The sequence below is a fragment of the Sciurus vulgaris genome, assembly GCF_902686455.1.
Source record: "Sciurus vulgaris genome assembly, chromosome: 3".
NCBI lineage: Eukaryota > Metazoa > Chordata > Mammalia > Rodentia > Sciuridae > Sciurus > Sciurus vulgaris.
The window spans coordinates 49,160,247-49,175,234 of record NC_136463.1 but is presented as its reverse complement, the minus strand read 5'-3'; the positions used below and the strand labels follow the sequence as shown (position 1 = coordinate 49,175,234).

At 46.4% G+C, this 14,988-nt stretch overlaps 1 protein-coding gene across 5 annotated transcripts in view; it reads left to right on the top strand.

Moving 5' to 3' along the window:
* ARHGAP44 (Rho GTPase activating protein 44) overlaps positions 1-14,988 on the top strand; it is a 177,623-nt gene that overhangs the window by 157,480 nt on the left and 5,155 nt on the right. For 2 of the 5 annotated variants that reach the window (XM_079135293.1, XM_079135295.1), the window contains exons 17-20: positions 3,877-3,894; positions 4,698-4,919; positions 8,655-8,812; positions 12,520-12,897. In XM_079135293.1, the coding sequence (XP_078991419.1) occupies positions 3,877-3,894; positions 4,698-4,919; positions 8,655-8,812; positions 12,520-12,897 (776 nt within the window). The remainder of the gene's footprint in view (positions 1-3,876; positions 3,895-4,697; positions 4,920-8,654; positions 8,813-12,519; positions 12,898-14,988) is intronic. The other 3 variants (XM_079135297.1, XM_079135294.1, XM_079135296.1) reach the window with 3 other exon arrangements.

Sequence of the window (14,988 nt, the reverse complement as noted above, 5' to 3'; positions counted from 1 at the left end):
ATGTAAAATATATGTATAATTATATATTATATAAATATATAAATTATATATTGATATGTATAAGTTACATATCAATAAAACTTACTTTAAGAAAATGAAACAATAACCAAAAAAAGGTAAAGAAAAAATAGAACTTTTAATTAAAAAAAAAAAAAAAAGGAAGAAAATTCCAAGCAGATAAACCTGATAAAGTATGATAGAAATGATAAGTTCCTCAGTGATGCCAAATGACATTTTCCTGGACTAATGGCTTCTATATCCTAGATATCATATAAGGTAGTTGGTGCCCCTCGTGACTTAGAGCTTTGTTCTTGATGCCTTTCTGGTTCATAATGACAAGAGGACACTGAGTTTCTGTAGCAAATCATGGGATCAGATTTAGGAGCTCACATACATATTTTCATCATTGTGCTAGACAGAATAAATCATCCTCCAAAATAGTAGGTCCTAAATCTGGAACCTGTGCGTATTACATTATTTGGAAAAAAGATCTTTGCAGATGTGATTAAAATAGGTGTAATGGTGCATGCCTATAATCACAGCGGCTTGGGAGGTTGAGGCAGGAGGATCATAAGTTTGAGGCCAGCCTCAGTAACTTAGCAAGGCTCTAAGAGATTTGGTGATACCCTGTCTCAAAACAAAAAATACAAAGGACTGGGGATGTGGCTTAGCAGTTAAGTGGCCCTGGGTTCAATCCCTGGTACCGAAAACATAAACATTAAAAAAAAAAAAAATAAGGTTGTCGAAATAAGGATTATCATGCACCTGACATGACAGCACATGCATTTCTTATAGGAAGGAGACAGGTAGATTTTATGACCCTACAGAGAAGAGATTTGAAAATGGAACAGAGAGATTTGAAGATGGTAGCCACAAGCCAAGAAAAGTCAGTAGCCACTATTAGCTCGATGGGGCACAGAAGGATTCTCTGGAGCCCCTGGAGAGCATACAGTCCTTCTGAAACCTCAGTTGACCTTAATGATACTGATTCTGGACTTCTGGCCTCCAGAACTGTGAGGGAATACACTGTCTCTTATACACTACCGTGACCCATTCTATCACTGTTCAGCTTCTGCCGCCAGGTCATACTGCAGGACATACAAAAATTATCTTAGCATCCAATATTGATAATGATCCTCTTGAAGGTGCTAGAAGCAGCAGCCTCATTCTGTAGATGAGTGCTCTGTTGAATCACTGAGTATCTTAACTGGGCCTGGAGGTGGGGGATATTTCAGAACCTACCTGTTCCTTATTAGAACCTCATGAAAAATACAAAAGTGTAGTTTATGGCAGACCTCTAAGAAATATAAGATATGGGCAGGGAGGAGCCAAGAAGGGAAGATTGTACTGTAGCGGGGCTGCCTAAAGCACGTGGTATGCTCACTGAATCCTAGTGGCAAGCGGTGACAACTCTGGATTCCTCGTCTCTTACCTCCATACCCTAAAGGACAGCAGTGGAGACACATCCCAGGCTTGCATGATTCTGCAAGCCCTCAACCCCTGTCACCTTGCTGGCACAGAAGAGCTAGAAAAGCAGCTTACCTGGAGGTCAGTTCCTGGACTCTGTCTTGTACCTCCTGCTCATTGACTTCCAAGACCTTGACTTCTTAGAGGTTCTTTTGAGCCTCTGGCTTCTTGCTTTCACCTGGATTCATCTTCAGCTATGAAGCTGAGTCCTTCAGTTTTCACCAGAAGGCCGTGGGAAATCGTAACATCTGAAATGACTTTAGGTATCCCTGCAGCAACATCTATTGAAGTCAGTATTTTTTTTTTGTTTGTTTTTTAATTCCACTTCCAAGCACAAGCCATGCATGGTGACTCATGGTAATCCCAGTGACTTGGAAGGCTCAGGCAAGAGGATTGTACATTTGAGATCAGCCTCAGCAACTTAGTGAGATGTTGTGTCAAAAGAAACAGAAAGGACCGGGGATTTTGCTCAGTGGTAAAGTGCCCTGAGTTCAAACCTCAATACCAAAACAACAACAAAAAACAAACCCACAAGCAGTTCCTTGAGCCTGACTACCGTTGCTTCTTTATGGGATACAGCAATGAATGAAAACTTTTGAACTTGATACAACCTTCTGATTGAATTTTCCCCATTTGTGAACAGGTTCCCCTCCTTGGCAGCATACTGACCAATTTTATAATTCCTGTCTTTGAGTTGAGTTTTATTTAGACATTCAGACATTTCATTATATCAGTTCACTTATGGAGATAAATTAACTTCGGCCTCTAAGTGTGTAGCTGCTGCCTGTGTGATTGGCTTGCTCTGTAAAGATTAATGTTACTGAAAATGTCAGTGAACATTGGATGTGTGTTCACTGTGAGCATGTGGTACTGTCTACCGGAAGAGAATGGTTTCAGCTGGCAACTTACTTGGGGTGACTACTTACAGCACAGCAGCTGCTCTGTAAAGGCAGAAGAATACATTCAGCTCATGTTTCTCAGTTGCTGACCTTTGCCAGTGATATTTAGCAGGGATCAGTTGGTACCTACCCTGTGCCCAAGCCACTCCTTCCTGTGGTAGCCTGGAATCTGAAGTTACTGATGCTGGAAGATGCTATTAGAAATAGAGGGCATCCCCTCACCAGCCCGGGTCGTAAACCTCCCTCCACCCCATCCTTGGGAATGGTCTTTTCAAACAGAATAGAATGGTGCAAGGAAGAGAAGATGGGGTGGCATTTGAGTCAGGGTTCTTTTGCTGGTCACTGTAGGACACATCTCACACTCCTGCCATCCTTGCTGACCATTGCAACTAAGTGTTACTAGTTTTTTTTTTTTCCCTCCCAAGTGAAAGAGTCTTTTGCTTTTTTCATCCTGGTAAATTCTGAAGCCCAGAAAGCATAGGTTGATAATCCCCCACAACCCACTTTAAATATAAGGGTACAGAAATTTTATTGGCCTCCAAGAGGGTTTCTGGACAGCTTACAGAAGGTACTTACGGAAGGTGAAGACTTCTTACAACCAAAATGACTTAAAAGTTAGTGGATCCTGGAAAAAGACATCCCTCCTACACCTCCTCCTTTATAAGGAGCCTCCTTGAAGCAATCCAGGGGAGATGAAAGCGCTCAACCAAGTGTACATCTCTACGTATAAAATGTAAAAGGGTCTCCGGTGATCCTAGGGAGTAAGTGCATCAAGAATCTGTCCCCATCCCAGGTCTGCTTGGTTTAGCATCCCTCCTCCCCTGGGTCCCTCACCGCAGGTCCATCCCAGATATATGTCCTTAAAAGACTCAAATCCCACCTGCTGCATCCAATCTCTGAACTTAAACTTTTTGTTTTAATATCATGTCACTTCTGCAAGGTAAAAGTAACTATTTTGGATGAGCAAGACTTCACCTTTGTACTTCTGACCAGTGCAGATGACCATTTGGTAGGGTGGAGGCCAGTATAAGCACATGATAGCCCTGGTACCTCCCCGCCACTGTGCTTATAAATACTAGAGACCAATGCTGGCCTGGAGAGCATTTTCTCCTGCACAGATATTTAGGTCTCCATTCATACGAGAAATGCGAGCTTTTACCAGAGTCAGTGAATCTCTTCTCTAAGAACCACAGGACCAGTTATCTCTTAGACTGAAGGAAAGAGAACCAACCTTCTTCCAAGTCCATAAGATCCAGAAGAGGGCAAATGGCTACTTGTACTAGTTTCTTTCCCTCAGCAATATCAACTCTGGGCTGCTCTCTTTATTCGCCTTGGTGATTTTTTACCTCTACAAACAACAAGTAAATTGTAATAATTTAATGGCACAATAAAAACCCCTCCTAAAACCCTGACCTGGGCAAGAGACCCCCCTTTCAGAAAGACATCCTTTATGTCCAAAGGAAGGTGTAGATTTGTTGACACTAATATTTGTATGTTTCTGTCCCTGCAGCCTTAGGAAAATCCAAAGGTACAGTATCCTCTGGTAGCTAAAGGCCAAGTTCAATTTCAAACTAAGCGAACTGTGTTGTAGTGAGCTCTGTGAGAAGGTGAATGTGCCACGTTTGGTTGCTTGGCCGACTTACTTGAAGCTGTGTGCCCATCATTAAAATAGACTCAGAGCCTGTAAGGACCATAGGCATGAGCAGCCCCTTCCCTGCTGTATAGGCAAGCAGGTGTGGCCTGCAGAGGTTGTGATGTGGCCAGGTGCCCAGCATTGGTGGATTAGGGGCCCAAACCCACATTACAAAAGAGGACTATTTAGATGTCTCCTGCCAGTTGGTTCAGTGTTCTAGTCTGGTGCTCTCTGTCCTTGTCCCACTCACCTCCATCTCCCACTTGGGGGATGTGGTCATTCCCTGCCTCCCAGTTAGGCCACACTGTGCTCTGGGAACAGCTTGGATTCCACACGCAGGGAGCTTGTCGGGCCATTATCTCAAGGACAGCTGGCTTTGGCAGAGGGTTGACTGTACATCTCGTCAACTCCCAAGCTGCTGACTGTGCCCTGCTGCAGCCTTGCCACTGTGGGAGGGCTGCTCCTGCCAAGCCTGGGCCGCAGGGGCTGCATTTTAGCTGGCCCCCAGCAGCCTGGGCGCTTGGAGCGTTGCTGACCATTCCCCAACCGCTGCGCATCGCTTCCCGGGCCCAGGAGGGTGCTAAGGCTGTGCTGCTCTTCTCCTAACACGAACCTGCTTGAATGTCTCCGTTTCGTGGGGGAGGGAGCCTGTCACCTGTCACGCGTAGGTAAGCAGGTATCTTTGTGTCCCTCGCCAGCATGGGTGTGAGGGTCATGGATACATCTTGGGTGGCTCGAAGAGGCTCCTCAGCTGGTCGGAAAGCATCCTGTGCCCCGCCCTCCATGCAGCCTCCCGCCCCGCCCGCAGAGCTTGCTGCGCCGCTGCCATCGCCCCTACCGGAGCAGGTCCCGGACAGCCCCGCAGCTCCTGCGCTCTCTCCATCCGGCATGAGCCTGCAGCCTGTGCCTGAGCGCGCCAGGTAAGCGCCTGCTACTGCTGTCTGGGGGCGGGCTGGTTGGCCAGCAGAGGGTGTCTGGGCTTGCTACTCATTGCCTCTTGGATTTGACATCCCCGCCATCATTTCTCAGCCTTCACATTTGGCTTTCTGCATCACGCTGGCACCAAATCAGCCATCCACAGCTCCCTGGCGTACCACCTAAAGTCCAGACTTTTCAAGAATTGCATCCCCAAGCAAACATAGAAGGTGGCAGCTTGCTAAAGTAGGGCAAGGAGTAATTTTCCCCAGCTCTCCATTTCCCCTTCCTGTGCCTTTCTAATTTTCCTGTTTTGAAATTTAGAATTTCATCCTTTCCCCTCCTCTCTCCTCTGCCTGTAGGTTTGTAGTGGCTATTTTTGCTGTTAAAAATGGATCCAGGTGAGGCAAGGGATGGTGATGACGCAGTCATGCTGGGCCTGGTGACCTTTGCAGGATTCTGCGTGGCTGTGTTTCCGTTCTTTTTAGGTGAAGGCGGGAGTAAAGTTCATTCCATCAATAGTTCAGTAAACATGAGCAGAAGTTTCTGTGTCCAGAGACAAGAGATACAATTACTGCCCTTAAGGGGTTCAAATTTCAGAAATGGGTGCTGACAAATAATCCCAACCTGGATTATGCATACCCTGGAGCACAGGGGAAGGAGACCCAACCCGCTGGGGTATGGTCAGAGCAGGGGACTCCGGAAGGAGAACTGCATCTTGAAACAACTGCTGTCTGGCTCTGTCTGTTACCAAACAATTCAGAGAACTAGAAAAGATGCTTAGAATCAGATGCCACTGTGACTTCTGTTAGGGAGGTGTGGCACTGTGTCAGGGATGGATTTTTCGTTCCGGGGAGCCAAACCTTTTAACTCAGTCCTTTCCAAATATACACTCACAGACACTCACATTCCAACCCCCTAATGAGGGGATTGCAGACGATGTTTTATTCTTTAATAAGTAGAAGGTCTTTTCACTGTGAAATGAGGAAATAAAGGGAATGGGATATCATAGCATTTGGGAGGGGGCCTGACACAGTGTGCTGGGGTCGTTGCTGATGGCTGCAACTGAGGATGCTGGTCCCACTGTGGTACACTTGCTGGGCTTTAGATCTACTTCAGAGGTACAGAGGAGGGCAGAGGGAGTTTGGTGGAGAAGCAGAGACAGACGGGCGGCTGACAAGGAGAGAGGGCAAGTAGACAGGAGATTAACTCTGATGGCCCCCTTTTAGCACATTCTCCCGTGTCTGTTTTAATTTCCCATTTTATAAAGGAACTTTATGCCATATGATGTTTGGCATATAAATGACATTTCTTTAAAAATGCCCTTGAAGATGGGTGCCCCAGATTCTGAATGCATTCCAGGAACGTTATGGGTGGGTAGCCTTGCAGAGTCACTCACGGGTAGGGAATGTCACCCATTGGCTCGAGTTTATTTCAAAGGTCAGACATATTGCTCCGTAGTGCTGCTTTTCTTGGGCAGTTGGTTCTGTGTGCTTTGTTTGGGTGGGTGTCAGTGTTCTCATTTTCCTGTCGCACCCTGCTTCTCTCCCTATGTGGATTCCTCCCAGTAGAAATGGGTATTCCATTGTTTTGTTTTGTTTTCTGTTTTCTGGACATTTGCAGCACAGATGGTGCTTCCTGCAGTTGCTGGATTCCTGTGACAGCTCCCCCTTCCCCTGAGGATGGCAGGTCCTCCTTCTCCCCTCCCGGCCCAGCCTTCCCTTATTCCCTCCATTCTAGGCTGACCATTCTGTCCAGCTGGGTTCAACCTCTGTTCTATTCCAATGCTTGGCATTAATGCTGACCCCAGACTCTGCTTCCTGCCCATTGACATCCAGCTCACTGAGTCATGTGTCCCCAGAACTAACCTGACCTCAGATATGCCTTTACCATGCCTCCTTCATCTAGTGCTCCCATAACCACCCTCCACCCCTCCTCTCCCATGGGGTCAGCTGCACCTATGCTGGAAAGAGAGGAGCCAGACTAAATAGGTAAATACCTATTTTTGTGCTGGGGAAAGTGGACCAGGTGGGAGGGAACAGAAAGTAAAGGTAGATCCTTGATTTCATCATAGATATCTAGATAACCACAGGAGGAGAGTCTGAAAGCCATCTGACCCCACACCCCCAGGAAGGAGTCTTTTGGTTTGCTTGTTTGGTGGTTTTCTTTGGTTGATCATTTCGTTTTCTTTGGTTTCAACTTCCTCTTGATGGTGACAGAGATGGGTGGAAGGGGAGGTAGATGTTTGGATTAATGCCTAGGTTCAAGGTGACCTTGAGTCTGAAGAAGAATCAAAGATGAGTCCTAGACCAGTCTGAGTGACTCAAGGGTTTTCTGGTTTTTGTTTTGCTTTGTTTTGTTTTTCACTAATGAAATAGAGAAAGGAACTTTTTTTGCTCCTCTGGTTCCTTTGGATGTAAGATGACGGTTTCCTCTTGGAGAATTCCCTAGGTATCATGGAAAACTCATCCTACAAGGGAGAGAAAGTGTCGCCACCTTGAGTGTGGTTTTGCCCTACTTCCTTCCCATGGAGAAAACTACTTGCACTTTGATGACTTCCTGTTCCAGCCTAGCTCCCTGCTCCCAATCTTCCTCAGTTGGCATAAATAGAATATTCTTATTGGTATTTCCTCCAATCGCTTCTTTGGAGTTTCTAAGTTTAGGGAAGAAATAGACTGTGGTTGCTTTTGTGGGGGAAGAAACAGCCATTGCTCTTGGTTTAGGTTCCCAGACTCTCCACACTACATTCTTTAAGAGCATCACAATCTATGGAGGATGTCAGATGGCTCCCAACTCCAGGGAAGCACCTGTCTTGATTCACCAGGAGCTACCTGGAGTGTTTTGTTGAAAAGGAGTGAGACCCTGTAGGGGAACATAGGGAACATAGTATACTGTCCCCTGGATAGCACGTTGGAGGCTGGCAGGGAATGAGGATCTGCCATGTATTTGTGTTTGTACAGTAGAGTAGTCTGTCTTGGAACATGTACTTGATCCTCAGGTAAGGGCCTGAGGAAGAGCCTAGGAGTGAGGGAGGATCCTTTTAGGGACCTGGTGACCTTGACGTCCCTTTGTCAATTTGAAGGACTCAGGAGGGCCAGCCAGGTTCTTCCCTGCCATTGACTCTAACCTTCCTGTAAGTCTGGAGGACCAGGACTTGAAATGGTCCACATGTGGGAGCACAGCCTGGGTCTGCATTGACCCTACCAGCTGCTGGGGACCTGCTTCTGAATTTGAGGATGTGGGAGTGATGAGGCCATCACTGGAGAGCTCCCTGGCCATGGGCTTGATAGCCCGAGGCCAAGTCATCCTTGCTGGCATCCCCCACCCCATTGAATCCTCTTGGCTCTGGTACACCCTGTCAATCAAAGAGAAAAGAACACTTTGGTGTTCCAGTTTCAGAGTGTCCTAGAATGCCCATGTTGATGACAGGTCACAGTGGGGATGCTCTGCGGCCCTGCCCTTACATTGCTCATGGCCTGCTTGAGGGCAGAGGTGTGCAGAGGATGTTGGCACAGAATGCCAAGTGCCACAGCTCTGGGGGTGGCACCCAGGCCATGAGAGCTCCAAGAAGGGACAGTCACCTCGTGGGGCATCTTTGAAGGTTTTAAGACGGGACCAAGACAGACTAGAGCTGAGACAGAGTGAAACGGGACCCAGAACACGAGGGTTGCATTTGGCAAGGCGGGTGCTGAAGTTGACTGAACTTGAGATCTTGTCTGCCCTGTGTGTTTCTGTTTCAGCACTGCTAAGAGCAAGGAATTGTCTCCAGGGTCTGGGCAGAAAGGAAGTCCAGGCTCTGGCCAGGGGACAACCTGTCCAGGGACACAACCAGGGACACAGCCAGGTGCCAGCCCCAGCCAGCCACCTGCAGACCAGAGTCCTCACACCCTCCGGAAAGGTATGTCACTGCTTCCTTTCCAGGCAGCTACAGGCCAGTGATAGCACTTATACTCCTAAAGACTCATTTCCATCATTAGCCTGGGTGTTTAGAAATGGAGTGGCTTGACGAACAGTTGTGAGTCTGGGTGTTAGAGCTTAGAGAATTGAGCCAACTCCTGTGCCGAGGATGTGGCTCAGTGGTGGAGCACTGGCCTGGAATGTGCAAGGCCCTGGGTTCCATCTCCAGCACTGCAACAACAGCAGCAAAACAAGAGATTAACCAACCCCAAATGAGACCATTTCACCATCAGCAGCAGCAAGCCCATTTGAAAAGTGAGGGACATACATAGGGCAATGCTTCCTCTACAGCATATGATGCTACCAGTACAGAAATCATCATCTGGGTTGGTGTGTGTCTTCCCCAGGCCTGCCAGGCCCTACTGCAGTGCATTAAAAGCTGCACCCCCATGCCAGCCCTGGATGGCTGCTCTTCTCCCTGAATCCCTCCTGTAAGGGGATGAAAGGTGTCAAGATTGTATCTCCAAAAGTCCAGACCTTCCATACCTGTTTTGTTGCTATGCTGATGCATGACTGCCAGCCAAAACTCTGTCACTGGAACCTGTGGTAAAAGACCCAGTTATTCTCTCTTCTGAGAATCACTCCTAAAAGCTAACAATGTACCATAGGATAACATTTCTTAAATGGGGGTCTGGACTGAATGTGTACTTTTCTGTACCCTCTGGGTTTGTCTCCACTTCTGTCACTCAACAGAGCTTTTCACTTGTCTGAAATCATGTCATTTTAAAATTTTTTTAAAAAAATTTTTATTGGTTCTTTTTAGTTATACATGACAGTAGAATCCTTTCTGACATAATTATGAAAGCATAGCATATATCTTGTTCTAGTTATACTATCTAATTTGATCTGCATTCAGGTCTTTCATGCCCTCAGGATGTGTTATATATACATGGGTTATACATGGGTTAGGACTGGTTATACAGAGCCAGGTTCATTTTACCCACACTTACCTACAAAGCGTCCCTTTCCAGACTTCCTGGCACCAGGCTGCCCTGGAAGTTCCTTTCTCCTAGTTGGTCTTCATGCCAGTACTTTGATGTTCTTCATTTCCTGTTCATTCCTTTTGCATCCTACAAGTATTTATTGAACCCAACCATGTGCCAGGACTGTACTTTCCGGAGAGGTTCAACGATAATGCAAGGGTGGTGTTGCTAAGCTGGGGACATCAGGGCACTGTGGGGACACATGGGACACCCTGTCCAGATTCAGGAGACAGGGTAGGTGACCCAGAAGAAACAACATCTTGATGGTTAAATGACAAGGGGACCAAAGTGGGAGCACTAGGATGTTAGCATTCCAGGGTTTTCTCCAACACTAAGAGATTTTCCTTGTAGTATAGACATGAGATCTTTGGCACATCTCTGTTTACAGATCCTCCCCAGCCCTTCAAGGTGAGGATGATGGCCATTGTTTCATCCAGTAGAAGTGTCAGGCCTTCTGTTGCTGCCAGTCAGCTTCCTAATCCCAGTGGCAGGCTGACCCTTTTTAGGTTGTGCAGCACATTGGACCTGTGCAGGGAATATAGCCTAGAATGACTCAGGTCCCTTTCTCAAGTGACAGTGAGTAACTCAGAGTTGTTATTTGAAAGGATGATATTCTTCTCCAGTCCCCATCATTGCCCATTTTGACCCCTCTGTCTTTTAACCTCATGCTTCCAGTTGAATATCATTTCTAGTCCTGCTGCTACCCAGAAGTGGTCTCATCAGAGACACGATGATGTTACTGTGTCCTCTCTCTTGCAGCTCATTTGGGAGGAGCACATTCATGCTCCTATACCCAGGGTCTCCAGTGCTTCACACTGGAGATGCAGCTAGATGTCCCGTCCCTGACCACACACTGTCATGAGCTACAGTAGCTACAGTAGTGGCTACTGGCAAACTTACTCTGTACTTAGGAAGTACAGGTGGAAGGTAAAACTGGAAAATTAAGTAGTTGTGACTATATGGTGCTTTACATGTGTGATCCCACTTAATTATTGCAATGCCATATTCTTCCCATTGCATAGAGGAGGGTTTTTTGTTGTTGTTTATTGTTATTGCTTTTTAGAAGTTTAAATAAATTATACTAGGCATACAGTGGGTAAGCAGCAGGATAGAAATTTGATCCCAAGTTGGTAGGACTCTAAGGAGCATGTCCTATTGTCACCCACAGAAGGCTGGATGAGCCAGGGAAATACTTGAGAAATTTCTGGCAGGTTTTATTCCACGAAGGGTTGCGGAGTGTGGTGTGGGGAGCAGGGATGGAGGAGGAGGCCCTAATGCCTCCCTGAAGATTTAAAAGACGGTTTCTTCTTGAATCAGTGGTACCCGCATGCAGCCCTCACTTAATTCTAAGAGATGAGTGATCATTTTCTTAGGACTTTTGCCCATCAGTCACATCTCCTGAATGTCTGACTTTCTGTCTTTACCCATTCACTGTCAGCTCAAGGCATCATGTATTCATCATCCTTTAGAGTGATTAACTAAATAAAGAGAGGGAATGAAGGCAATGCAAAGGAGACTGGGGCCATGATGTGCTTTAAAAGGTGCAGTCAGATTGGGGACATAGATCAGTGTTAGGGCATGCAGGAGCCCTGCATTCAGTCCCCAGAACCACAGAAAAGAAAAGAATCTTTCAGTCCATCTGTCCGTGCTCATACCCAGAGGGTACAATTCTTGAAAGGAAAAGAAGATTGGAGGGGACCCACATGGGAGGAGGAGGGGACAGAGTGAGGGTGGATAATGGGTACCAAAACTCAGTTGTAGGGGGCGGTAGTTCTGACATTCTCCAGCACAGTAGGGTGCAGTAGGGTAACTATAGTCTGTAGCAATTAATTATACACATCAAAATAACTAGAGGAGATGAGTTGGAAATTTCCCAACACCTGGAAACGATAATACATGAGGAGATGAAAATACAAATTACTCTGGTTTGATTATTATGCACTGTGTGCATGTATTGAATTATAATACTGTATCCCATAAATACGGGAAAACATTATATGGCAACTTAAAAAAATGAGGGAAGGACTGGGGATGCAGCTGTGGCAGGACACTTGTCTGGTGTGTTTAAGTCCCTAGATTCCATTCCCGGCACCGCAAAGAAAGAAAAAGAGCCTGTGATCCAAGCACAGAATTGAGGTGGGGAGCATAAAGCAGTGGGGGCAGGAGGTTCTGTGACCAGAGGATTTGCTCGCATACAACTTTTGGGAACCAAACACCACTGCGCAGGTTCAGCCAGTTTCCAGTCCTGGGGACTGGCCCCAAGGTGAGGGTTCTGCTGTGACCACCTGAACTCAGATCACTCTCGTTGGACCTGGTCTCACTGACTGAGTGCCACAGTGACACTTCTTCCCATTGGGAAATCAGCCCACCACCCGTGGATGGGAAATTCGTTCTGCAGTTTGGCAGGGTGTGCGTATATAGATGGAGGCAGAAATCCAGAAAAGAAGGAGAAATTAGTTAACAGATGGAAAGGCAGGAAAACTTGTAGTTCTCTAGTTCATTTTTAAAAATTGTATTGGCTATTCTCAGTGTGACAGGAGGCCTAGGGCAGGGAAGTGGGGTGACAGGAGGTGACCACTTTGAACCATGAAGCCTGTGCTGACAAGTCACACTGATGGGCTTCATTTAATAGCTTTGCATTTTGTTGTTGTGTTTTTTCTTTCAGTTTCAAAGAAGCTGGCACCAATTCCACCTAAGGTCCCCTTTGGCCAGCCGGGGTCTGTGACTGACCAGTCCACTGGCCAGCCATCCCCAGTCAGCCTGTCTCCTACTCCACCAAGCACCCCATCGCCCTACGGACTTAGCTACCCTCCGGGGTACTCCTTGGCCTCAGGCCAGCTCTCCCCGGCTGCAGCTCCTCCCCTGGCCTCTCCTTCTGTCTTTACAAGCACTTTAGCCAAATCGCGACCCACCCCTAAGCCCCGACAGAGACCCACTCTGCCACCTCCTCAGCCTCCCACAGTCAGCCTCTCTGCCTCGAGTCCACAGTCCACGGAGCACCCCATGCTGGATGGCATGTCCCCTGGGGAAAGCATGTCTACAGGTAACCAGGCCACAGGCTTTTTCAAATATTCCTGTGAACCTTAGCAAAATGTGCCCGGGGGAGGGCTGGTAGCATCACTTCCAGTTAACAGTTCCCATTTACTGTGAGATGGCTGTGTTTTTGCCATGGGCTGTGAAAAGATGATCTTAGAAGCCCACCCGTGGGACCCAGCTCTGGAATCAAGTTGTCCTGCATGGGGCTGCCTGTGGGATTTCTCATGGTCTGAGCCCACCAGCCCAGGCTTCTGTTTCTGCTCTTAATTTGGGGGTTTGAGCCTGAGTCCTTTGGAGTGGGGACCCAGGAGAAGCTGGAAGCTGATTATGATCACAGAACAGCTGGCATCAAAACTCAGGTGAGGCGTTGGGATTCCTTTGGACAGAGTCCCAGGAGCTGAACAGATTCAAGTGCTTATGGAGAAGATAAGCTAAGAACCAGAGATATTCGTCCCTAGTAGTAAAATAAGCCTTGTTAGAAAAATGTGTTTCTCAATATGTATTTAGAGAGGGTTTCACTTTCAGAAAAGATGTGTCCTTTCTCCCCAGCCTTCCCCACCGGCTGCCTGCTACAATTCCTCCAGTGGCTAGTTGTCTAAACCCACAACTACTTAGTTGAGATTTACTTTGAATTAAAAAAAAAAAGATGGAGCTATATTCCCCAGGGTGGGGGTGGGGTGTAAATACACACACACATACACACACTCACCATAAATTCTTCTATTGTCGAAGAAATGGGACATTTTTTAAGTGTTCCCCCAGACACTTGGACCACATAAGATTATAAAGTCAGGGTCAAATTTTTTGGTGGCTGCCACAAAATCATTTGAGCATTTTCCTTATTCAGGAAGACAGGCCAATTGTTGGGCTGTGTCTTGGAATAAAATCAGCCCATTCACCTCAGGAAAGAGCCTGGGCATGACTGTGGAGTGTTGTCACAAATGGCAGGGGTGGAATAAACACACACACTCCACATATATATACATGCATTCAGGTGCCATAGGTACATATACCACATGTGCATACATACCACCCACACATATGTATACCACAGGAACCACATACATAATTATACCATACATATGTACACAAAACACATACCACATGCATATGCTTGTCACACACATATACATATACTACTCCCACATAAGATACATACACACACACACCACACACATGTGCAAATCACACATGCTTGCACACCTCCCACACACACACCACACATACATAAGCCATATGTATATACATACTACACACACCATACATACCACACATGCATGCATACCATCCATAACTACATATATGCACATACACCACACCTACATACACAACACACATGCATACCATACACCATGAATACATACACCATATACACATGCATACCACACATGTGACTGTCATGAATCACACATGCCATACATACACTACACATGCAGCACATACCACATGCCTACACACGTATACACATGCATTAAATACATACATACACTAAGGTGTATACACTGTGCATACATACACATCCCCACATACATACAGTACACATATACCGCACATACATACCATACACATGCATGCCACATGTATGTACATAGATAGGCATGCACAGATAGATACACCACACATACATATTCCACACACATATGCCACATATGCATCACACACACTATGCATACACACATCACGTGCATGCATGTCATATATACATGCATATACATACCAAATGTATACATATACCACTTGTATGCAAGCACCACATGCATGTACTATATACACTCACACATGTTCCATGTACATATGTATGTCACACACGCCAACACCACATATAAAATGATATATCCAGGGACTGGGGGTGTAGCTCAATGGTAGAATGCATACAGAAGACCCTGGGCACAATACCCAGCATCAAAACAAACAACAAAAACCACACACCCATATACATCAACCATGCCACACACACATACACGTGACATACTTGAAAGAAAATGCTATGTTAGGTCCTAGCGTACACTGGAATCTCCCGCAATGTCCTCCCAGAAAGCACCATTCTCTGCCTTAGCTTAGATGGAAGGCCCACGCCTGTGAGGTCCAGCTCCTTGCT